General features: G+C 48.9%; 6 protein-coding genes across 6 annotated transcripts; 3 read left to right on the top strand and 3 right to left on the bottom strand.

Annotated features, from left to right (window-relative positions):
• Positions 1-164: 164 nt before the first annotated feature.
• Positions 165-1,144, bottom strand: J7337_009497 (uncharacterized protein; the record flags this gene model as incomplete). The annotated part of the gene is made up of 2 exons (XM_044827092.1): positions 165-952; positions 1,087-1,144. 2 exons carry the CDS (start codon positions 1,142-1,144, stop codon positions 165-167), a joined length of 846 nt encoding a protein of 281 aa, XP_044677686.1.
• A 1,921-nt stretch (positions 1,145-3,065) lies between these two features.
• J7337_009496 (uncharacterized protein) lies at positions 3,066-4,527 on the top strand (the record flags this gene model as incomplete). The annotated part of the gene is made up of 6 exons (XM_044827091.1): positions 3,066-3,113; positions 3,156-3,419; positions 3,470-3,493; positions 3,566-3,683; positions 3,728-3,814; positions 4,094-4,527. 6 exons carry the CDS (start codon positions 3,066-3,068, stop codon positions 4,525-4,527), a joined length of 975 nt encoding a protein of 324 aa, XP_044677685.1.
• Positions 4,528-4,994: 467 nt separating this feature from the next.
• Positions 4,995-6,398, bottom strand: J7337_009495 (uncharacterized protein; the record flags this gene model as incomplete). The annotated part of the gene is made up of 1 exon (XM_044827090.1): positions 4,995-6,398. The coding sequence occupies one exon, from the start codon at positions 6,396-6,398 to the stop codon at positions 4,995-4,997; it is 1,404 nt and encodes a 467-aa protein (XP_044677684.1).
• A 4,271-nt stretch (positions 6,399-10,669) lies between these two features.
• J7337_009494 (uncharacterized protein) lies at positions 10,670-13,503 on the top strand (the record flags this gene model as incomplete). Its single annotated transcript, XM_044827089.1, has 4 exons — positions 10,670-10,766; positions 10,821-10,947; positions 11,001-12,637; positions 12,686-13,503. 4 exons carry the CDS (start codon positions 10,670-10,672, stop codon positions 13,501-13,503), a joined length of 2,679 nt encoding a protein of 892 aa, XP_044677683.1.
• A 1,932-nt stretch (positions 13,504-15,435) lies between these two features.
• Positions 15,436-18,954, top strand: J7337_009493 (uncharacterized protein; the record flags this gene model as incomplete). The annotated part of the gene is made up of 1 exon (XM_044827088.1): positions 15,436-18,954. The coding sequence occupies one exon, from the start codon at positions 15,436-15,438 to the stop codon at positions 18,952-18,954; it is 3,519 nt and encodes a 1,172-aa protein (XP_044677682.1).
• Positions 18,955-20,641: 1,687 nt separating this feature from the next.
• Positions 20,642-22,052, bottom strand: J7337_009492 (uncharacterized protein; the record flags this gene model as incomplete). Its single annotated transcript, XM_044827087.1, has 3 exons — positions 20,642-21,226; positions 21,611-21,870; positions 21,923-22,052. The coding sequence occupies 3 exons, from the start codon at positions 22,050-22,052 to the stop codon at positions 20,642-20,644; spliced, it is 975 nt and encodes a 324-aa protein (XP_044677681.1).
• Between the last annotated feature and the right edge of the window lie 2,379 nt (positions 22,053-24,431).

Genomic DNA, 24,431 nt, shown 5'->3' with positions numbered 1-24,431 from the left:
CTTCGCTCCATGTAGTTGAATAAGGTGGTCAAGCCAATTGCTTGTTCGAACCAGGAGGTGGCGTTGTTAGCCCCCGCTGTTGGCTTGGATTGACAGCCTCATAGCAAGGTTTGATTCATTTCCAGTGCAACCCAACAGTCAAATGAGAGGCGACTTGCTTCTCATCAGATTGCAAACCCATCGTGGCCTGGTGGGTCGTTGAACCGCCATAGCCCAGCCTCTTCTGCGGCTTTCCTGACTAAGGAGACTTCCTGGGCATCGACAGCTCGGTTGATGTCTGCGTATCGGACCTCTTGCTTTTCTTCTTTACCATCTGACTTTGCTCGCTTTGGCTTGCCGACATGAGCGTCTGGATGATACTGCTCCATGATATTGATGAAGCAATCTGTAGAGACTTCATCTGCGAGGAACTTCATGATTTCGGCTCCTTCGTCCTGTCTGCCTGGCATAACAAGATGGCGAATCAGCAAGCCCTTTTTTGCTATCCCGTCTCCGGTGAAGCACAGGTCACCGACCTGAGCGTGCATCACCTTAATGCTCTCTCTGGCTGTTGCAGCGTAATCATCGGCCTTCAGTAGCCTTTTAGAGGTGCTTGGCTTCCACACCTTAAAGTCAGCAAGGTAGATATCGACCAATCCATCCATCAGTTGCAGGGATGCAAGAGAGTCAAAGCTTGAGGTGTTGTAAACGATGGGAACTGTCAGGCCATGGTCCTTGGCATGGAGGATACTCAACGCCACCTGCGGGACAACATGCTCAGGCGTAACAATGTTGATATTGTGTACTTTGCCAACCTCTTGCAGCTTGAGGTACCAGTCACCTAATTCCTCAGGGGTCAAGTCCATCCCGTTTCGTTGATGTGCGATATCGTAATTCTGGCAAAAGATGCAACGCATGTTGCACCCGCTCATGAAGACGGAACCACTACCATTGTGCCCCTGAATGCACGGTTCTGTAAGAGTTTAGTCAGAGGTTGAATAGGAGAACATGATACACAGCTAACGAAGAGCTTATGAGCTGAGATGCAAGGGAGTATCAGGTACAGCAAGCCGAGAGCAAAGCGCAATGGGCAGCAGATGGACTGACCTTCACCAAAGTGGGGAGCGATTGTATTGACTTTCGCCTTCTCTCCGATGAGGCACATGCCTGTCTTCTCGTACCTGTTTACGCCACATTCTCTCGGACATAGATTACAATTGCGAAGGTGAGCATACGCCAATGAACGCTTCTTGGCTGCGTCGCGGGAACTGAGTGTCATATATCGCGGAACATAGTCGTCAAGGAGGAACGGGGGAGCAAGATGAAGAGAGCGACTGAGTATCTTGGGAGCTACGAAAGTGGTTTTGGAAACATTGACAACGCATCGTCTTGATAGTGACAACATCATGGCTGATACCGCGGTGACAATTGGTTTATCTTGATTGGTGTTGAGGGAGGTTGTATTTATAGGTAGCTTAGTCATCGCTTCTACAGATGATGGAGGGCAGTCACGAATGGGCAATCTTTCAGTTATCTCCCGAACCGGTTCCAAGAGAAGGTGCTTCTAAACACTTCTATCCAACCTAAGTAAGTAAGTTAGGCAAGATCAGAGAGTGTTTCGCACTTGTTATGCTCCATTTGTATAAAGCAGCTTGAGTCCCGTGACTACCCTATAACGAGAGACGAGAAAAGAATCAAATGCACATAGGCACGAGAAACCTGGAACGCTAGGATACCTACCCCAAAGGAGTGCGAAACACTCTCAGGGGTTGTAAATGAAAAATGACCGAGTTTCTATTTGGGCGAGGACTCTAAGTCTGTCGTTGTTCAAACGCTAGAGTCTCGACTTTGCCAGATATGTGAGCATGGAGATGTCATCAGATGATAATTCCTGAGAACACCAAACCCAAATGACAGGTTGTGCAACCGGAGATTAGGATTCCTAAGGCCAAAGAAAATTGAGGAATGTGATGTGAATGCCTTGGTATACTGGCGAGTTTAGCAAGAGTATGGGTACACTAGCTCTATACCCAAATACAGAGATCGTGATACTACGATCCTACTTTATTGTAGGTATATATGAGGGATGACAGAAGAATCCTGGACTAATTTAGGACTTCTTCCCTGTTAGAACTTCCATCTAGGTAGTTCTTGGAGATAAGATCTGAATGAGTTCTATCTGGTGGTTGTCTGGCAGTGGCATATCCCCATAATGATTGAGTGCTGGAAATGCCTGCATTCACAAGCTGGGCTTGTTGATTTACTCTATAATTTAGACGAGGTGGCGAGTTTACCGAAGAGAACTCTCTTCACATCATCTTGGGCATTGTCTTGGATCACTCAACATCCTCTCTTCATCAGGTCGCCTGAGATGCTTTTTGGAAACTTCGGGTTGGCCTTTCTGGCCCTGTTCTTTCTTCCCTTGGCTGAAAGCCTTCATGTAACCCCAGAAATTGCAGATGAACAGCTACGCGATGTCTACGACTACATCATCGTTGGAGGTGGCACCGCAGGTCTGATCATCGCCAATCGCCTTTCCGAAAACCCAGCAGGTACTTGATGCCGATAGACTCGACGAGCCTCGCTAATGGTGTTGTAGTTTCGGTCCTAGTTCTCGAATCTGGTCCTCTGTACGTCTCTCGCAATCCACCAGACCTCAACTGACAAATCGCATCTCAGGGATGACGCGAGAAATCTTTCGATTCCTGGAGGCCTTCTTCCTGTCCCGGGCACAATCGGGCCAGGTGGATGGCAAAAATACCAATGGGAGTTGACCACTGAGCCCCAGACCTATCTCAACAATCAGAATGTGGAAGTCCCTCAAGGAAAGGCTGTTGGCGGCAGTTCCATCCTCAATGGCCTCTGTTGGTCCCGAGGCTCAGTATCTGATTATGATGATTGGCAAAAGTTGGGTAACAAGGGTTGGTCTTGGAATGACCTACTTCCCTACTTCAAAAAGGTAGGTGTGTAACAGGCCTTTCAGAATGAGGCTGATTTGTGGTAGTCTGAAAAGTTTACCTTTAATGTTGAGCCTCATGACACTGAGAAACTTCACATACGTCCTCAATCAGCTGAGCATGGATACAATGGCTCAGTACACGTCTCCTACCCTCAGTACTTCTATGACCAATCTTGTGAGTCATGCAAACTGTCAAAGCTTTGCGTGTTCTGACTAGAGAACAGCTAACATTCTGGACGGCTTTGCGGAGCTGGGCCTGCCCATCATTGGTGATGTGAACAATGGGACAGCCGCAGGGGCCATGATACTCCCCTCGAGCATGTACCCTGATAACCAGACCAGATTTGATGCCAGAGAAGCTCACTTTAACTCGGTATCTTCGAGGTACAATCTTCATATTGCAACCAACCAGACTGTCACACAACTTGTTTTGGATAGTGACAGTGCATACAGCTTGAGTCAGAGAGTCATGGGAGTCGAGGTACGATTAGGTGATACAAACGATGAGGAGGTTACTAATCCGTATGTTAGTTTGCTTTAGATGACAAGTCTAAGGTGAGATCAGTTTTTTGTACCCGAGAGGTAATTGTTTAGGTTGGTGCGATCTTCACTCCCACTTTACTTCAGGTATCGGGGATTGGGCCATCGGATGTTCTCAAGTCGCTCGACATTCCTGTCAAGATTGACCTTCCTGGCGTTGGGTGTGATCTTCAGGACCATCCCATGGTTTATGCCAACTACTACTGTAAGTACCTTACTTCTATTAGATACCGGATATCGATGGTCTAGACCGCAATGAATCATATTTCACGAGTGGTGAGATAACTGACGATGTGTATGATGAAGTTGCCGAGGAGTACATACGGAACAGAACAGGTGAGCACATATTGCCGAGAGAGGTACCCGTTTCTGACAGATTTGGGTCCTTGGACGGCACCTCTCATAAACACAGTTGCATCCCCGAGTGTTCGGTGTGCAACAGATGACTGGAAACAATTCATGAACAAGAGCTCGGGAGATGGCGTTCCCTCAAATACCTCCAACTCTGTGAAAAAGGGCTACGAAGTCCAGAAAAAGATTTCCAAGACCAGATACTTAGCAATGATACCGGAATCTTTGAGACCATGGCCAACTCATAGGGGCAGTTGACTGTAGCTGCTCAAAAGACCTTCTCCCGTGGCACTGTCCGTCCCTCGTCATCCTCAATCTTCGATCTGCCAAAGCTGGACCCGCGATACTGCTCCGACCCCATCGATTGCGAGATTATCGTTCTTGGTCTCCAAATGAATGCAAAGCTGATCCAAACCGACGCAATGAAGGAACTCATGCCTGAAGCGGAATCGGCGTTTGATGCTACAGATCATGAGACGCTGATGAAGCATGTCATGGAAAAGATTACGACAGAGAGACATCCTTCAGGGACAGCTGCCATGATGCCTCTTGAGTTGGGAGGAGTTGTTGACCCCGAGCTCAAGGTGTGTGGCACATGTAACTTGCGTATTGCTGATGCCAGCATCATGCCCCTGATTCCATCAGCCAACCTACAAGCTAGTGTCTATACCATTGCTGAGAAGGTAGGATTCCAATAGTTAATGGAGACGAACTAATATTGACAACTGAAACAGGCAGAAGACATGATAAAATCAGCCAAACCGGATTGTCGTATTATAGAATGACTTCCTTTCCCCCCCCCAGATAGCGAGCAACCATCTGATAATATCCTCATCCTTGAATAGCACATAGATCAAACAAAAGAAAGGGTTGGTATTCTGGTTACCAGGGATGCATTATTAACATTAGTATTGACGTTTTCTGGGTGAAATGGCCATAGATTGCGAATTAGACCAGGTAATGATAATACAGCAATTCTGCCCATTCCCGGTACGTTCGATAGAGCAAACCAACCAACAACTGAAAATAAACGTATGGCTATAATATCATACTGATAAAACGTGCTTAACTAAGATAGGACTGTAGTTTTCCATCTGGCGAGTTTCTCATCCGTCAAACTTCAACACAAATCCAGCACGTCAATTGACAATAACGAAAACCATCCTTAATCCTGTGGTTCATTGTCAACAGTTTCCGTGTGCTTTTCATACCAAGCCAACTGATCAGTCATGCGCTTGATCTCTGAATTCTGAACAGCCATTTTATCTTTCAACTCAGCCATCTCACGAACCAGGAACTGATTCTCGGATACCAACTTATCCGCCCTCTCCAGACGCTCTTTGTACTTTGCCTCAATGGCAGACACCCGCTCAGGCCATGTTGGAGTCACGATGGACACTACGGTTGGTCTCTCCTCCATGAGTCGTGTGCTCTCCACGCCAGGATGTTGCTCGGCTGCTGGTATGACAAAGAGGGGAGACTGATGGCCCTTGCCCTTGATGCGATAGAAGCGAGTAAGGAGATCTATAGGGACAATACCTTTGGCGTAGACCTTGCCGCCTCGTTCTTCGTTCCAGATTCTTTCGCCAATCACACCGCTTGCCTTCCAGATCTTCTCTTTCTGCTCTATCTGAGCTTCGGCGACATCCAAAAGACGGTGGATGTAGCTTCTGATATCTTCGCCGCAGTTCACGAGGATGTACTTATCCTGTGGATAGACAATCTCGCGACCCCCTGAGACGCCATCGGCACCGGTACGGCTCAGCATCTGATGCGGGACGAGGGCCTCTCCTTTGAGGACATCGGTAGCGTTGGCGTAGTTGATTTCGAGTTCGTGTATACGACCGACGAGATGCTGATGATGAAGAATCCATTGACCAAGAAGACAGTTACGAGCAGCTTCGAGTTGCGATATTCTCAAAGGATGGTTTTTTTTCATGTCATCAGGGTCTTCGAAACCAGTTGGAAGAATCGACATCAAACCGCCAGTAGAAGAGTACTCATGATCAATGATTTCAAGACACTCGTTGGCATGCATGATCAGATCGTGGTGTGTCATATAAGGACGACGGACATCCCCCTCCTTGGCCGAAGGACCAAAATCCTCGACTTGTGTCAAAGGACAACGATGTTCGATACCGTGCACTTCAGACTCAGACTTGACAACATTGTGAAGAGCAAAAAGAGGATCATGGTGAGACGGGTCATCGTTCTCATAAGGAGTATTGAGGTCGTTCAGCCAGTCAAAAGCCTCGTTCTTGTGGAAGATCCGTCTTCCAGAATCGACATCCCCTAAGCCTACAGGACGAGTGGTAGTAGACGGAGCAAGCTTGCGGATGATGTTGGTGAGAGATTGTGCATGCTGCTTGAGGGCAAGAAGGGTGGGAGGACGGCCGGACGAGAAGTAGGAGCAGTTGATGTGCTGTAGAAGTTCGAGATCCTCTAGGTCTAAGATGCCATTGTCTGGAGTGAACCAGTTGGATCTGTAGGAGGTTGCGTAATCGTTAGAAGGAACGCAGAGAGGTTGAGTGCCCTCCTTCTGCTTTCCCGCTGCTCGCAAAGAGACCATCGTGAACTAGAATACAGGTGTTGGCACAGAGTCGCAAGAGAGTCACAGATTGATGGCACAGAGGGCTGAACAGGAAGACTTGTCTTTGAGAGGATGCTAAGTATATCTATTCTTAAACAGACATAAAGAATTTTTTTCTAGTATTCTGTCTCAATGTTGGTGCCTGCAAGGCCGGGTGACTGATTTGATGCTATTCAAAGAACAAAGAAACCAGTTCTTTGTTGAGAGTGCCATTCTCTATGGTTATGGTGGGCGCATAGACATTGTTTGAGCAATCAAAAGACTCGAAAACAGTCAAATTGTTCGTTTCTTTGTCTTTTTGGTTAAAAGTTGTCGGAAACCCCGAGTGTCAGATGCATCGAGCCATTAACAATCAAGGTACTCTGAGGTTCAATCTTTTAGTATCATGAAAATATAACGACCATATCGTTCACAAACCTTGGTCATTTGTTGAGCACTAAACGTCTATCCAAGTATCACAGAGATCGATAGGATATATCTCTTAGCACAAAAGTTTGTCTTGTCGCGCTGCTCTTGTTGGCGAGCCACAGTCGATGTGAATGAAGTGCGAACTCATGCTCCCATATCCAGCCAGTGGTATCGATTTACGAATCTACCATTTCGTTTCCTCCAAAGAGCAAGCTAGCATCTCGGCTTACGTTCCACGCTGGTACAACAGGAAAGGGTTTGCTCCTCTCATACAAACATCTGTTCGCCGTTGTACAAACAAGGCATCACAGCTTTGCGTGCACTAGGAGCTCGCCTCTTTATGCAGGGTCGAGTGTTGCATTTCTAATGCATAGCCCAGGGAATGTAGGCTTCATCAAGGGCAACTTGTATTGAAGCCATTCTTTGTGTTCCAAGCCCAGATTCCAAGCCTCAATCAACAACGGTTCGTTACCCAAGGTTCTCTACGATGAGACTTGACATGCTCTGTATACACGACAACAATTGAGGCAACTATTACGCCGAGTAGATTAGGAATGTTTAAGCAAACAACCACAAGGGTGAAACACAAATGCCGACACTCAGATCCAAAGACAACCAAGGGATTGTAGCCGATGGTTGTACGGCAATGCACACGTGACTGTGCTTGTGTTGAACAAAGGGCTGTACAATCAAGAGGCCTCGTCTTGACTCTCACGACAAGTTACAGACGGGAACAACGTTCTAGAGCAGTCCGTAATAGTGACGCAGCCATCCATGGGAGGCCCAGTTTGTGAAGCCGCAATATGCTTTGTTAGGCGACGTTTGCGGTAACGGTCACGGTCACGGCCACGCTGCAAGCAAAGCAAAGCCAAAAATTGAGGGAGACATGTGGGAATTCAATAAATTCACGTCAGAGGAGATGTCATTGGTCGAGACGCGACATCTTGAAGGTTGATGCGTCAAGATAAAATTACAGGCACGTACCTCGGCCCAGTCAGTGCCAGTTTGAGAGTGAGAGCTTGACGCCACAGTAGACCATTTCAGCTGAACCAGCATCATCCTGATTGCGCTAGGGCCAGATGAAGAATGGCGCATGCATTTGTGGAGAGTCTAGCCCTTTGGAATGTATGATTGACTGGGGTACGTAGATGAAGCCGTGATCATAGTATTTTCGTTCTCAGATCTTGAGGCCAGTTCTGAAGAAATGACTGTTGTATCTCTATCGCCAAGCGGTGAGAGAGAGAAAGTCATGATGTCGTTGAAGGGATCCAAAGACACTGATGGGCTTCAAACCTTGACAGACTAAAAGAACAAAGGATGGTCTAATGATCAAGACAGGGGCACTGAATGGAGCGACTCTTGTTAGATGAACAGTAGCGCAATGATCATGAGTGATAGCCAAGTAAACAAACCAATGGAGCTCACCAGGTAATTATGATCGCAGATACAGTGACGGCACTGTAAGTCAGATCGTCATGAAGCTACCGTTATGGGGAGACGTGATTTCACTTGGAGATCGGGGGAAGAAGAAAAGGAAGCTAATGTAGTTGATGTCATTGGCGTCGTCGAGGACGGGACTGAATGTTCCGAAGTGAGGGAGTCAGTTGGGCTGTGATGAATTGAAATGGTAGCGCCACGGGAATGAGAATGAGAATGAGAATGAGAATGAAAGAGCCTCTGAGTCTCTGAATCTCAAAAGGTAGCGGAGATTTCCAGGCTTGGCAGACACTCCCAAGTCCTAAAAGAGGAGACGATTAACATTCCGATCCGGATCGTCACCGGGGTTGATTCATTGACTTTTGACAGAGACAGCGAAAGAGTGTTTGTGCTCATTCCCACTAACTAACTCGATGGTGGACGGGCTAGACGGGTTCAATGATTATGGTTGTGGATGTGGTGTTGATGGATGCATCTGACATCACAACATCCAGATAGAAAATCAATCCCTGTCAAGCTGCCTCGTCTCTGCATGCATGGCAATACGGGAGAGCGTCGTGGCTGTGCCTCTGTTTGATCGAGTGTAGAATCGACGACAGTAGCTGAACCCGACAGTTAAAAAGACGTTGATGCATGATCTAGATCGAGGCCGTGATCCTCATGAGGCACAGAATAGCCAAGTCTAGACTTGAGATGCCGTAAAACATCGGCAACAACTGTTACAGCCCAAATTCTTTTTTCATTTTATCTTGTCTCCCTAGCAGCCCTTGTCCGTCCGTATGCCCGTGCATCATGAACTGAGGCATCACATCACGCAGCACCAAAATGAACATTAGTGAGCGTGACTATTTACAGTAGCGCAAGGGCAGCGGGATGAGGTGTCCACGTCGCAGCGGATAGTGGGTTTTTGTCCCGTAGCCAAGCTTCAACAGCCGAAATTGAGGAGGAGGATTGATTTCGTACGCGGACAGCACAGGACAGGACAGGCCCTGACCTGACCCTTTTGGAGATTTCCAGAAACAAAGTTTTGGGGGTTGACAATGGGATCATGAATTACTCTTCAGAAACAGGGTCTTGTTTTAGAGTATCATTTTTCGTATTTGCCCAGACATTAATTGCCATTCGTTTCATATCAATCCCACAAATCGCATGCGTATTGCACAGGTTTTACCGGTTTCTCGTTTTACTGTCACTGTGCTATCATCCGGGATCAAAGCGTCTATAACCTGCAGACTATCAGTCTGCATTCAGAGAAGGGCAGTGATTTGCAATGCCTTCCAAGGCCAGCTGTCCCAGGTTCCAGATAGAGATAGAGAGGGAGAGTGCCGGGGCCATCCACTCCACTACATCCACCCATCCATCAGCCATCTTCAATTACCGCTTGCTGATGATGGAGTGCACCAGAGAGCGATTGGCCAGTGTCGATCTAGCCCGAAACCAGGATTTGGCCTTTGTTTCCCAGCAGACCTTCAGGCACTTGGCGATGAGCCTGCAGGCTGGGCGCTACACTGTGACGTCGACATCAGCACCTTGTGCCATGCCAGCTTGTCAAGTCACCCTGACGTTGATGCATGGCATCACACCTCTACTGTACGCGGGATATCTTATGATAATATTCTCAGCAGCCATAGGAGAAGCCAAGATGGAGGAATTCGAGAGACGGTATAAAGCAGCCACAATCCCTCCAAGTCCAGGGGAAGCATAAATTTGCAAGCAGCCGCGTTTTTTTATATTATTTTTTTTACTTCTTTTTCGCGATTCTCTGCTGTATTTTGCTGGGCTGAGACATGACTTCACCTTGATTAAGGGGGTCCTCTTAGTGCTAAGCTTTTTCGCCTGTGGTCGCATTCTGCAGTTTTGCACACACCCAACCCACCCCTGACAACCTGAGCTGAGCTACCGTACCTTAGCCAACATCTGAGGAAACCAACTTTTTTCCCTGTCCAATCTAACTAAAGTATCTATCTATTGACTGGGCTGGATACGTTAATTACATATAGCCCGCCATCACCATCCACCTTTTGTTTTATCTTTTTCGAGTTTTCGTTCTTCGTTCCTAATTTTGGTTGCAAGAGCGTAGATTCCTTTGGAACGCGCCTGCCTCCCGTCTCAACCTAATCTAACTGCCACCCGCCCCCCGCCAACGGAAGGGTCAAGGTACTGTAGTACTACCTTGCAGCTTGAGTGAGGTTCCCGTCCTCCCTTGACGACGCGGCCCCAAGTGCCAACTTAATTTCTTCAATTTCTTCCTAATAACTTCACTTCACGACCTTGTCGACGTTGCGCGTCGAATTAATCGAGTCGAGAACCAGAAACCGATTCTAATCGCCGAAATCGAGGGCTCATACTACAACATCCACCCTTGACGTAAGGTAGTCCAAGATAACTGCAACTGGACTGCAATCATGGGAAACTTCATCAGTTGGTTGGAGGACAACCTCCCCGCCCCCGACACGAGCAACTCGGGTGGTGCCAGAGGAACGCAGCCTCAATCCCTTTCGGGTACGTTAAATAAACGAATACTTCACAATGCGACGCCGAACTGACAATTCCCAGGCATGGTTTCGACTCTCGTTCCCGTCCTTGTAGTATCGGGGGTCTACCTCGCCGTTTTCCTTGTCTTTCGTAAATCCAACCGGCGTTTCTATGCGCCTAGGACGTATCTGGGCTCCTTGCGCGAGCAGTAAGTTGCAATGCACCACTGAACTCAGAATACTAGTTCTAACGTCTTCGCAGTGAACGGAGTCCCGCGCTACCTAGTGGTTTATTCAACTGGGTTGGAGCTTTTTGGAAGCTCCCCGATGCGTACGCTCTTCAGCACCAGAGTCTCGATGCATACCTCTTCATTCGATTCCTTCGCATTTGCTGCACCATCTGCTTCGTGAGTCTTTGCCTCACATGGCCTGTTCTCTTCCCAGTCAACGCCACTGGTGGAAACGGAAAGAAGCAGCTTGAGATTCTCTCATACGCCAATGTCAACATTGATAATTCGACTCAAAGGAACAGGCTCTACGCCCACTGCTTTATTGCCTGGCTCGTTTATGGCTTTGTCATCTACACCATCATGCGCGAGTGCATCTTCTACATCAGCGTGCGACAGGCTTTCCTTCTTACTCCCCAGTATGCCAAGCGCATCTCATCCCGCACTGTTCTCTTCACTTCTGTTCCCAAGGAGTATCTCGATGAGGCCCGCATTCGCTCCCTTTTCAACGACTCGGTCAAGAATGTTTGGATCCCCGGTGACACTAAGGACCTCGACAAGATCATTGAGGAGCGCGACGATGCCGCCATGAAGCTCGAGAAGGGAGAGGTCAAGCTCCTCAAGCTTTGCAACAAGGAGCGCATCAAGTCCATGAAGAAGTCGGGTACCGAAGCTGAGAAGGTTGCCTCTGGCCCATCTGACCCCGAGTCCGGAGACATGGCTGCCCGCTTCATCCCCCCTAAGAAGCGACCTACTCACCGTACTGGCCCTCTGGGACTCATCGGCAAGAAGGTTGATACCATCGAATGGGGCCGTGAGGAACTCAAGACCCTCATCCCCAAGGCCGACAATGCCCAGGCTGACTGGCTCGCTGGCAACTACGAGAAGCACTCTGCAGTGTTTGTCGAGTTTTACACCCAATCTGATGCCCAGGCTGCTTTCCAGACTACCACTCACCATCATGCCCTCCACATGGCTCCTCGTTTCATCGGTGTCAAGCCTGATGAGATTGTCTGGAAGAGCTTAAACTTCCCCTGGTGGCAGGTTGTCATTCGCCGATATGTCGTCTACGCCATCATTGCTGTTCTCATCATCTTCTGGGCTGTTCCCGTCGCCATCGTTGGTGTTATTGCTCAGGTCAACACTATCAAGACTCTTCCTGGTCTTACTTGGATTCAGGACATTCCTTCGGTCATTCTTGGTGTTGTCTCTGGCCTTCTGCCTTCCGTTGCTCTCTCTATTCTCATGTCCTTGGTTCCTGTTTTCATGCGACTCTGTGCCAGGCAGGCTGGTTGTGTTTCCATCTCTCAAGCCGAGCTCTTCACCCAGAACGCATACTTCGTTTTCCAAGTTATCCAGGTTTTCCTGGTTCAGACTCTGGCAAACAGTTTCGTTTCGTCAATTGCGACAATCGTCAAGGAGCCTAGTCAGGTGTTCAGCATGCTGTCATCTTCCATCCCTACCGCCTCCAACTTCTACATTTCTTACTTCATTGTTCAGGGTCTGACCATCGCCGTCGGCGTCCTGACTCAAGTTGTTGGGTGCATCATTTTCAACCTTTTGTACAAGTTCCTGACCAGCACTCCACGATCCATGTACAACAAGTGGACTACTCTCAGCGCTCTCACTTGGGGAAGTCTGATGCCCGTCTACACTAACATCGCTGTCATTAGTAGGTAATTCCTAAGCTCATGTATTGAATACCGCTAACCTTTCTCAGGCATCGTCTACGCTGTCATTGCACCTGTCATGCTCTTCTGGTCTACAATCGGTATGGGCTTGTTCTACCTTGCCTACCGCTACAACATTCTGTTTGTTACCGAGACAAAGATCGATACTAGAGGTCTCATCTACCCTCGTGCTCTCAAGCAGCTCTTCGTCGGTGTTTACCTCGCCGAGATCTGCCTTGTCGGCATGTTCATTATTTCCAAGGCTGCTGGTCCTGCTGTCTTGATGGCTGCTTTCCTTGTCTTCACCATTCTGTTCCATATCTCCCTCGCCAAGGCTCTTAACCCCCTCCTTTACAGTCTGCCTCGCTCACTTGAGGTTGAGGAGGAGCGAATTCAGCGAAGTCTGCAAGGCTCAGAGTTGGAGGATGGGCATGTGCAGAATGGAGAGGGTGCCGCTTCCAACGTTGCTTCCAACGGCACTGGCAAGAGTCACGGTGTTGGCAAGTTCGTGCCTGGCGGTACTGACAGCGTTCAGAAGAAGGGCAATTTCTTCTCCAAGTGGCTCAAGCCCTGGGTCTACGCCGATTATGCCACCATGCGCCAGTTGGTGCCTCATGAGAGCAGCATGGGACTCGAGTATCCTGAGGAGGTCGAGCGTGACGCTTACTTCCCACCTTCAGTCACAAGCGAGACACCTATCCTCTGGATTCCTGCCGACCCCGCTGGTATTTCCAAGCAGGAGGTGCTCAACACAAGCAAGGTGATCCCCATCTCAGACGAGGGCTGCACTCTCAACGACAAGAACCACATCGAGTGGGACACTGAGGGAGCGCGACCTCCTATCTGGACCGAGAAGATTTACTACTAAAGGTGGACATGATTTCGTTAGTGTGATTGATACCCAAACACATGCCAGCTATCAGGCTGTGTTGCTTTGAAGACGTGGGAGTGGTTGAATGAGATATTGGAGGATTGGGGAACGGAAAAAACACGACAGTATTGGATTTAGTCAAGATGGATATCTCATCGATTGTGTCACTGTCAGTATCCTGCACAGTTGTTGGATCAAATAGTCATATAGTCAAGGAATTCTAATGCTAATGAGAATTGCTTGCAAGTCAGTGATTGGTAGCAGTGAGTAGGAACAAGAGAGACTAGGAAGATATCTTGCGACTCATCTCTAGCGAAGAGCACTGGGTATAATATATGACCTCATGATTCAAGTCCCAAGGTTGACTACATTGGTCACTCGGACCCTGTGCAGACCAAATATGTATGCATGTCTAGTCCGGCATATCCTCTATCTTTGATTTAAGGTTCCTTGATAGTTGATTGGGCAACTAGAACTCTCCACACCGGATGGCTTTTAGTATTTACCTTGTAACCCGCAGTAGGGTTACAACTCGCCAAAGGATGGACAAGGCTTTTACGACTGAACTATTGGTTACAACTGAAACATGAGAACAAAGAGTACAATGTAAGCCTGAAAGCCCAGACATGTGATAGATGGAGAACAAAGGGACTGATATTGACATACAGAGAGAGAGAGAGGGAGGGAGGCTTATGAGTGCAGATGGTTTGGTTGTTGGGGTGAGTTGATAGACGAAACAGGGATTTCCTTGATCGAATGGGCTTAGCATTAGGTAGGCCTAGAGCACCTACCAAACTTTACTGGGAAGTGGATAGCGGCAGCCACAATTGAAGCCACAACCGCCATTGTCGTTAAAGCCGTGGATATCGAGTGCATTGGAGACACTGACTAGGCAGTATGTTGTTATCGCTATTGTGCCGCAACCAACAATGACTGCAGATATAAACAATTGTAGCTCAGCGGTTGAATTCTGTATGCACTGCAGTCTCTAGCTGTGGCGCTTCCACATGTGATTGTCTCCCTCGACTAAATCCATGCCCTTGTTCCCGTCCATAGCCAACAAGGATCTAAAGAGCTCCCCCTCCATCAGCTTTCGATGTGAGTGATGGTCCCACAAGCCCATTGTTGTCGTGCCAACGACCGTCAACAATCACCTACTCAAGCAGAAAGCGGCAAGTCATTCACATTCTCGCGAATAGGATCTTGGTTTTTAGCCCGACTCTTGACAAGATAGGTCTAATCGCAAACCTTCCTTGTGTGATTAATTGATAGTACGCTATTGACATTGGGCGATACGGCTGCAGATACCGGATGCGCTTACCCTTACCTTACCTTACCTTACCTTACCTTACCTTCCCTACCTTGCTGCTGAGATCCCCTCATCCCTGCTCCTTCTCTTTCCCTTCTCTGTCTGTGCCTGTGCTCTCTTTCTTCCCGCTCAGTTTCTCTCTTGACTCTCTGATCTCCTACAATCCAATCTAAACCTGGACATCGACCCCATTCGTGGCCTGTTCTCGAGGCCTTTGCATTAGCATTATTAGCAGGTTTGGTCAATATTGAGAGTCTTGAACAAGGTGCGCATAGACCGAGACATTGCGCAGAGACCCTTGGACATTCCTTCGTGTCGATCAGCAGAACACGTATGACTCTTTTGCACTACAGATTCTCAGACTCTACAAATACTCAGAATAGGCAAAGTTGGGGTAAGTGATCAACTGCAACCGAGATACCATCCAGCTTTCGAGCTACACGGTGATGGCCATGCTCTGAGCGCTCAGTATCATCGTCGGCGACAGATCTACGCTTGGAAAAGCTACTGCGATTGCTTCGCCTGCACCCTTCGAATTAACGAGTCATCTCAACTTCGCAGAAACCGCAATGACTCCAACGATCACCCGCAGCTGTCGGCCTGCGCAAACAATGCCCAAAATGACAATCTCTACTACTCTCCTCCTCTGCGCGAGCACACTTCTTCTCGCCTCTCCCGCTGCCGCGCAAACTTTCCCATACGTTCCCACAGAGATTCTCATGCCTGATCCAACTTGCGTCGACGGTAGCGTTCCATGCAGTGCTTCGAATCTAGCATACATCTTCCGACAAACAGCTTCAGGCAATGTCGAATTTCGATCTCTCGACTTTTCCAAGACCATCAATGCGGACGAGAACAGCCTTGAGCGCGCAAGCAATGATACTGTCTTACCTTTTCTCGACGGTAGTTCCAAGAGCACTGCCTTCGGTGCTTCGAGAACAGCGAATGGTTCTGTCCTCGTTTATGCAGGTGACTGCGAATCTGGCAGCGGCGATGTCTGGAGCTTCGACTATAGCAACGACCAAGGCGAGTGGTCCCGTCGAGGCCTCAAGAACGGCGGCGACACCCGTCGTGCACCGTATTTCCTCGGAGGCACTGTTGCCTTTTCCTCCAGCCTCGCTCCTAATATGGATCAGCCAACTCTTTATACTTATGGAGGAATGTGCGAGACACCCGAGTCTGGAAGTGATGCGACGAACTGGCAGAGTACTGCCAACTACACCAAATCGATGCTGAGACTCGCACCTCATGATAGCGATGCTTTTACCTCGTATGAGATGAGCGTCGCTTCCAGTGGAGGACCAAAAACACCCATTGCAGGCTTTACGCTAACTGGTCTCACACCCTCGATGGCCAATAAGTCTGGCATTGTGACGCAGCAGATGAGTTATGTACTTCTTGGCGGACATACCAAGACAGCCTTTATCAACATGAGCACAGTCGCTGTATGGAATCTTCCGGCAGAGTCGTGGAGTTATGTCAACATTCAAGCTCCAAACGTTGATATGCCAAAGTCGGATCTTGCTGTGAAGGATACAAGCTCTCAGAATCGTCGCAGGAGCACAAACACTGCTGATAATGTCTACAGTCGTTCTGGGCATACTGCGACGCTCAGCGAGGATGGAAGCTCTATCATTGTTATAGGAGGATGGGTTGGCGATGTTAATACTCCTGCTGAACCACAGCTTGCTATCCTCGAGATGAGCGAGATCTACAGCGGGTGGCAGTGGAAGATCCCTGACGAACAACCCGATTTCAATGGAATCTACGGCCATGGCGCTGCAGTGTTGCCAGGAAATATGCTCATGATCTACGGTGGGTGGGAGTCTTCGGGCTCTTCCTCACGGAAAGTCAAGCGTCAAGCCTCATCTGGAACACTTCGCTTCTACAATATCACGTCAGGTTCATGGGGATCCCAATACACTAATCCTGCCTCTAGCTCATCGGATGATGATAACGACGCACCCAAGGATGATGACAAAGGATCAAATTCGAAGCGCCTTGGCCTCGGTCTGGGTCTAGGCTTTGGTATCGCTGCTTTGATCGGTCTTATCATTGGTGCCCTGTGCTGGTACAAGAGACGCAAGCGACATATCAGCAAACGAGAAGAGGCTGTCCGGGCGCTGTCTCAAGATCCCAACTACTATAACAGCGAATACCCCGAGATGGTGGAAAATGATCCTTGGGGGCTCGATAGTGCCCCTTGGTATGGTAATGGGGAAAGCCCTTATGTTTCTGGCGAGCGATCTCTAGGTTATGAGTCTATGAGGGGCTCTCGAAGTGGTCATCCTGGACTTCACATCCCACACAAATCTGTGGCAAGACCGTCACGAGGAGGATATATACCTACGGGACCACGGCCTACAAGTTTCTCGGGTCCAATTCATCCGATTTATGAGGACGATGAAGAGGAACCCTATCACAACCGAGGCCTTTATGATCACGTCCAGACTCCTACATCAGAGATTCCTGCCGATCCTTTCCAGACTCCAGTCGCAGGCATGGGTCCGAATAATATTCCTCATCCCATTTGCCTGACCCCTGGAGGTGGTAACAGAGCATCGGCAACGCCTAGCCCTGAGACCCCGCGACATGATCCTGAGGTTCAAGATTGGGTCACTGAAGTTGATGCTGCGGAAGGCTTACTTGCGCGCATGAATAGTCGACGGAGCCAGAACCAAGGAAGCGCGGGTCACAGCCAGGGTCGTTCTTCACCTACACGGCATAACTCGACCCGCTCAGCTGCTCTGCGAGATGATGAATCACGAAGCGGATCTAACTTGTCCGAGTCAGCACGGAGCGCAGCAGAAAGTATCAAGGCTAAAGCACGCCAACTCAACCCTCTCGCTCCAGCGTTCCTAGCCGCTGGTGCCGAGCACCCTAAGCCAGGCAGTTCGTCGTCTAGTAGCTACAACACAGCCCGCTCGTCATTTGGTGTTCTTCAAGCAGAGGGTCCTTCGTTACTCATGGGAGACCGAGGTCCTCGCTACGATGATGATGAGCCCTCGTCGCCGTCCAAATCCAAGCCACGTAGGGGATGGCTGGGCTCTCTTCGGCGAGTGTTTTCAGGGGCTAGTACTCCAACATCATCCCGTGAAGATATGTCTGGCATACGCCGTTCGTTTGATCAAGAGCCCGTGACTGGTGATTACGAGCCCGGTCTGGTTGGTCTACGCGGCGATCTTCTTAGAAGGAAGAAGGGTCGACAAGACTGGGAAGGTGTAGAAGGTGATTCGCATGGCGCTATGATGTCTGGTGGATCCGGACTTGAGCCTGGAGCTGAGTCTGATTGGGATATTGAGAAGGCTGTTGAGCAGCGATTGGTACAGGTCATGTTCACTGTCCCTCGAGAACGTTTAAGAGTTGTTAATGGCAACGAGGAGGGAAGCGACCGAGAGGACGATGTGCCGATGGAGCCCCATAAGGCTGAGTTTATTGATCCAGATAACGAGAGCCAGACATCGGGAGGCGTCAGTCTTCGTGAGAAGCGGGATGAACGTGGATTTGGGCATGCTGGCATTCGAAAAGTGACTGAACCAAAGAGGCACGACGAGATCAATGAAAAGCAACCGCTTGTTCAGGATGACCAAGAACAGCTGAATGAGAAGCGACAAGTCGAGGAAGAGAGACAACGGCTGATGGATGAGAAGCGTGCTGAGGAACAACGTCTCGCTGAAGAGAAATCTCGACAAGCACAACAGAAGAACGAGGAGTCTACGAAGAGAGAGCAACCACAACCTCCGTCGCAAGAACAACAGCAACCTCCTCCAGAAACACTACAACAATCGAAACCCCCTCATCTTCAGCCACCTCAACCTCTCTTCCAGCGCAGCTCTCGGGATTCTTCACCGTCGTCATCACGTTCTCCTTCTCCCCTACCATCTCCTGGCCATCCCTCTCACTCAAGACGACACATACGAGGCAACTCAAATAACTCAGTCGGCGGCTTCCTCTACCCAGATCTGGCTCCGCTAGAGCCACGCTTCTCACACGAAACAGATCGTTCCTCGGGTGTACTTCTCGAAGCTCAAGCAGTTCCCCTCACACGAGAACGAGCTCGAACACGCGTCTTGGCTATGGTCGATAGTTTCGAGAGTCTAAGTCGCGAGAACAGCCCGAGTCCCACACGGTTCCAGTAAGTGGAGGAGAAAAGATGCATAAGGTTTTGCACAGAGCGTGGATTTGTTATATTGGTTTGCAGGGTGTTTGGGTGCAGGATAACCGGAACATAGGGATTGCTTGCTTGATTTGGAATTCGCTTCAGCATTTTGGAAGCTTCAGGGCATATTTTATTTGGATTGCCATGAGTCTTGGATCTGTATATATATCATCATGTATCTATGTGCTCAAGATTCTACCCTACAAGTGGGATACGATTAAAAAGACAGGAATTCGCTTTTCACTTGATGCCAAGTCCTGATCTAGTGCTTCACCGTCTCTAACCTCCTTGAGTAATGTTCCTGTCTGCAAAGTGTTCCACAACGTTGACCTTCTAGGCTCATCACTAGAAGCCACGACGATGTCCAAACTTGTTAGACTACCATCGTCTCCAGTCGTCGACTAACTAGTTTGTTTCGACGCTACTCCCACTTTCCGCGACATATCTCCATAGTGCGTCTTCATGACTAAGTTGTAAAGTCATGGGCCACGTCAAAGGTGGCGTTCTATGCCTCAAGAGGATCGGTTCTGCTCTATTCAAGCCGTGCCAGGGGGAGGCAAGAAAACTTAGGACCTTTATCCTAAGTGATGAAAAGGCTTGGGCAATTTAGTCTCAGTTTAGATGAGCCTTTACTGCGTTCATTTTAGTATCCTCTTCTAAAGTCTCATGTTGCCTTGCTATCTGTGGCGTGGACAGTTTGACACCACGTGCGATTCATGTTGCTTCACGTTTCAAGTCCAGCCATAGATCGCGTGAGACGAAGACTGGATGTAGATGATGAACAGGGGACGAGTTGGATGTAGACATGGAGAAGGAGGTGGATGACTTCGCCGTCAAGCCATAGGAAGCATCATAAACTCATGAAAGCAATCATATTCGTGTCACAGAGATGAAAAGTACAAGCTGTAGTTGCAGACCCAAGAAATGAAGAGAATACTTTTGGCTGCTATCTCAACCTCGTCGCCATGTTATGCTGGCTCTATGTACGTAAAAGTGACCCCAAACTGACAACGACGACCTGCATATTATATCCAGACTTTGAAGCCAACACTGAGCGCCCACCCAAGTCATTCAAACTCGGCGACTCTGCCACGCCCTTCACAGGTCGCTGTCCCTCATCCATGGTGCCATAATTGCTTGGTGGAGGTCGCCGTTGCCGTGATGCCATGAAGTATAAAATCCGAATCGAAAATTAAGCGTTGGTTTCTGCCGTCATGCATGACCTTTCCAATAGTGCTTTGCTGTGCAAAGCAGCAGTCACTTGGCTCGCTCGTATATGTACCATACCATGATCCCGCCAGTTGCTGGGGGCGTTCGTCCCATGTTCCGTTGTGTATGTAATCCCCCCTGTAAAATGCCAACGCCTTCCTGGTATCTCGAAATGCAACAAAACCCCTTTGGGTTTTAAAAGTGAGCCGGGAGAAAGTGAGATTCGTGTGCTTCATGGGTCGTTGCGACCATTTTTATCTGCTCGTCTGGAACATCCTTCATTATCCATCCCAGAAAATTCCGCTAGACCCGAGGGATTTATGTTGAGAAAGTACCCTCAAGGCAGCATGATGCCGTGCCCTTGATCATAGACAAGTGCCTCTTATCGTAGTCTCATCTTATAAAAGGTGGCCTTTGGAGCCCGGCGTAATTTCCAGAGTTGCCGAATTTCCTGCCGGTCAAGGTTCGGGCGTTGGATCGGGGTTTGTTGCACGGAGGACCTTGGGTGCTTGAATCCTCCTCGAATAGTCGTGGTCATCTCGCAATGTGTTGATGCTCTCATGACTTGCGCTTCGAACGTACAATCCTTGCTTAAATGGATCCATTCGAGGATCGACTTGCAAGGTGCTGTTACGGCTTCCTGCCGCGGCTGATGCAATAGGTGATCCAGCCATGCTCATATCAGGTCGTGCAATGCCCGAGGAGCTATCTCGAACACTGGGATCGTCCTGATAGGCTTCTTGTTCGTTCTGTTGCTTCTTTCGTCGGAACCACAGGAAGAGGACAAGGGCAGCGGCACCTATAACGGCCGCAATCACGCCTACCACGATACCGACAACTTGGCCGGTGCCTAGTCCACTCTTCTCGGTAGTTGAGTCATTGGTGTTTTCGCTTGCGGTCGTTCCACCAGTCTCCGTCGGGGCTGCCACAGTGACGGTCCTGATAGTACCCCCAGCAGTGACAGTCTGGACGACAGAGGTGCGCGAACTAGATGTAGTTGACTCATCCTCAGCTGTGCTCGTAGCTGAGGTTTCGTCCTCGGTCTAAATATGTAGTCAGTGTCTGTCCTAAACCTCTTTATTACATCACCGGATTCCCGAGGCGAGATAACATGCGTGTTGAGACAAGTCATACAGTTGAAGTTGTTTCAGGCTCTGAGCTGGACGTGGACGTGGAGGTCGATATGGATGTGGATGATGGCTTTAGAGTCACCGTATTCTGTATTGTCTCAGTCACTCTGGATACGGCCACGGTGGTTGGTTTTGCCTGATTGGTGCCTGTTAAGCCGTGGTATCTTACCAACCGCAAAAGGGTTTAAATAGACTGAGATGTACAGGTGGAGAGTTGGGTAGGCAGACACTCGTCCGATCACGGCATATGCGGCGATCACAACGCGAAACATGATCATGTCACAGGATTTGACTTACTTTGGTTGATGAGGGGGAAGGGCCCCTTGAGCCGGAAGGCTCGACGTTGCCTAGAGACACATATCCGTATACTCCGTCACCACCGCAGACTTCGTCAGGCCATGCTGGGCAAGGAATATCGCACTTGGAGTCGTCCACTTGGGTTGACTTGACCGGTGCGTAATTCGAACACCAACATAGCTTGTCTTGAGTGATAGCGTACGCCCAGTCATCGATACAGAAATCATGGCAGAGGCCATTTGTCTGATAGATGCTCGTATCTATTCATGTGGTCAGAGGCTGCAAGCTGTTGCATGAGAAGGGGTTACATACTCCTGGGGGTCTCGCCAGTATTGTAGCTAGCACAATATTCGATGTTTAGAGTAGCAGCTAGAGGCGCCCATGATGATGCTATTAAGAAGAGCAAGCCTGCCTGTTTGGCACGTCTGGAAAGAGGGGACATGATGATTATGACTTGGTCAAGAAAACTAGGTTGGGTTTAAGGTTAGAATGTGTCGAGTTGAATAGAAGCGAGGAGAGCCCAGGCAAAGGAGGATGTTACACACCTTTACCAAAGAGACTGAGCAAGAGAGCATGTGAGGTCGGGTGCAACAGAGATGAAGCAGGCTTTTCATAACATGACACGGTTGCGGGAGAACTCTCAAATGGTCGAAGCCATACCACGTCTGACGTCGAGAGGCGTAGTACGACCGGCAGGTGTGATTTCGCGTGGGTAGATGTCCCGACGGCGGAGCAAGACAGCCGGTATCGTCAGTCGTGATCCGAGTTGAGCAAGGTAGCACAATGAAGTGACCAAGCAGGCTGTATGTGAATCACTGGGAGATCTGTGGCTCGTCGAAGATGGGGATTTAGATCGCGATGATCGGGTATCGTGTTTGGTTCGAGATGAAAGAATTGTCGATGGGGTGATTATTGATAACCAGTGGGTAACAGTGATGAGTCGAGAGCTTCCTGCGGCTCAAATGGTTGTCGATGAATAATTCTGGCAATCCTCGTAGATTTCCAGCTGCCCAACACAAGCGAATGGTCGGTACGATACAATGCGATCCCAAAACGTGAACAATGCCAATTATCCCAAGACGAAAGAAACCCAGATCCAAAAATCACCACGAGGGTAAAAGAAAAAAGAGAAAGAGAACGATTCCCAGCCAACGAAATAGATATCGTGGAGATGATTAGGAGGGGGGAGGTTGGGGTGTGATTGAGAGATAATAGGTAGGTAGAGGTTAAGAGTAGAGGTAGGAATACGTGACAACTGAAGAGGTCGAGGTCAAGAAGGGGAGATTTGGAAGGGAAAAGGTGTGAGGGAAGTAGCGACTAGAGTGGTCAAATCAGGTAAGAGCTAGGTAGGTATCTGTGCCTAGCACGGTAGTCCCGGGCCCTAGTGGAGGAGCGGCGGCAGCAGCGACCGGGATGGGAAACAAGGAAGGAAGAACGAAGACGAGCGATGAACTCTCTAACCAAATCTGGCCCGACTTGAGAAAGAGAAGAGGGCCTGGGAATAGCGACGGACGACGAAACTTCTAGGGAGTAACCTAGGTAATAAATCGATAAATTGGATTGTCGATTCCTGTAGAAGGATCTCTGTTGTTCCTTGGAGTGGTCCTCAGTCGATAGTTTGTCAACGACTCCTCCCTCTCCCTCTCGAAGAACGGAAAGCTTCTTGAATAGAGTTGCACTGGAGGTCACGATACGACCTGGCAACAAAGCCCAAGCAGTGCAGCAGGTTGCAGTACGTACCGTCCAAAGTATCGCAGGGGTCGTGAGACCAAAAATGGAAAGGTCCCTATACTCAGCTGCAAAGCCAAGGCTGGGCGGACAAAGGAGGCTCCACGCTCTGAAAAAGAACCAAGGAGAGCCCGAGAGAGGACTTATGATGAAGCGGGAAGAGTCCGATCCGATGGCCTAGCAGAGTAGTTCCCTTTGAGCGTGATTGATGATTGATGAAAAGAGGTGTGATGGTGGTGGTGTAGTAGTGCTATTATCTCGGCGTAAAATGGCCGTTATTTTATTTTTTTTTCTTTCTTGGTTCGAGTGAGTGTGAAATGAGGTGGTAGCCAAAAGGATTGAGCTTAGGATGAAAGAATATTAAGGAACGAATTGAAAGGAATGAAGGACAAGTCAATTGTGCGTAGAAAGATAAGAAGAGTAAGATAACATGATATTGCAGGAAAGGAACTTGGTAAAATTGTTGAGCCAGAAAAGGTAGAACTGATCGACTTGAAATTACCTGAGGTAAGCAATCCTCGCGTTGTTGCTGGTCAACAGCAGGTCCAGTATGAAGCTGTCCACAGAATCACAGTGACGAAACGATTTTCACACTACGAGATACACACAGGCTCAAGATCTGATATGATCCTCTACAGTCACAATCACAATCACAACTCGACAAACAAATAAAGAAAAATTCAGTAAATCAAACAAGATAAAAGATGGACCCTCGTTTCCGCAAGCTCCCCTATCCGCTATCCCTCACCTACCAACGAGACACTAAAACACGAGGCGCCCGGGGCCTCATATGATGCCTGTAGCAGATGTCGTCACCGCTGAGAACTCAGTGGGCGCTGTTGTTGTTTTAGGGGAGTGACAGTGCTTTTGTGGGTTGGTTGGGCTTTTATTACGGGAGGTCGAGAGTGGAGGGGGGGGCGTGTCGTGTCATATCGTGTGGAAGTTGCAGGGGCAGTCAGAGAAGAGGGAGTGGGATCTGCATGGGCCCTGGACAAGGGTGTGAGCGGCGATCTTGATAGAAGCGAGGAGTACTAACACTGTTGCGGAGTGTTGCAAGAGCCCGTCCGACAATCGCAATTCGTGGTCTGAAATG

Source organism: Fusarium musae, chromosome 7 (genome assembly GCF_019915245.1).
Source record: "Fusarium musae strain F31 chromosome 7, whole genome shotgun sequence".
In the NCBI taxonomy this organism is placed as follows: Eukaryota; Fungi; Ascomycota; class Sordariomycetes; order Hypocreales; family Nectriaceae; genus Fusarium; species Fusarium musae.
This window is presented reverse-complemented; position numbering and strand designations above follow the sequence as displayed.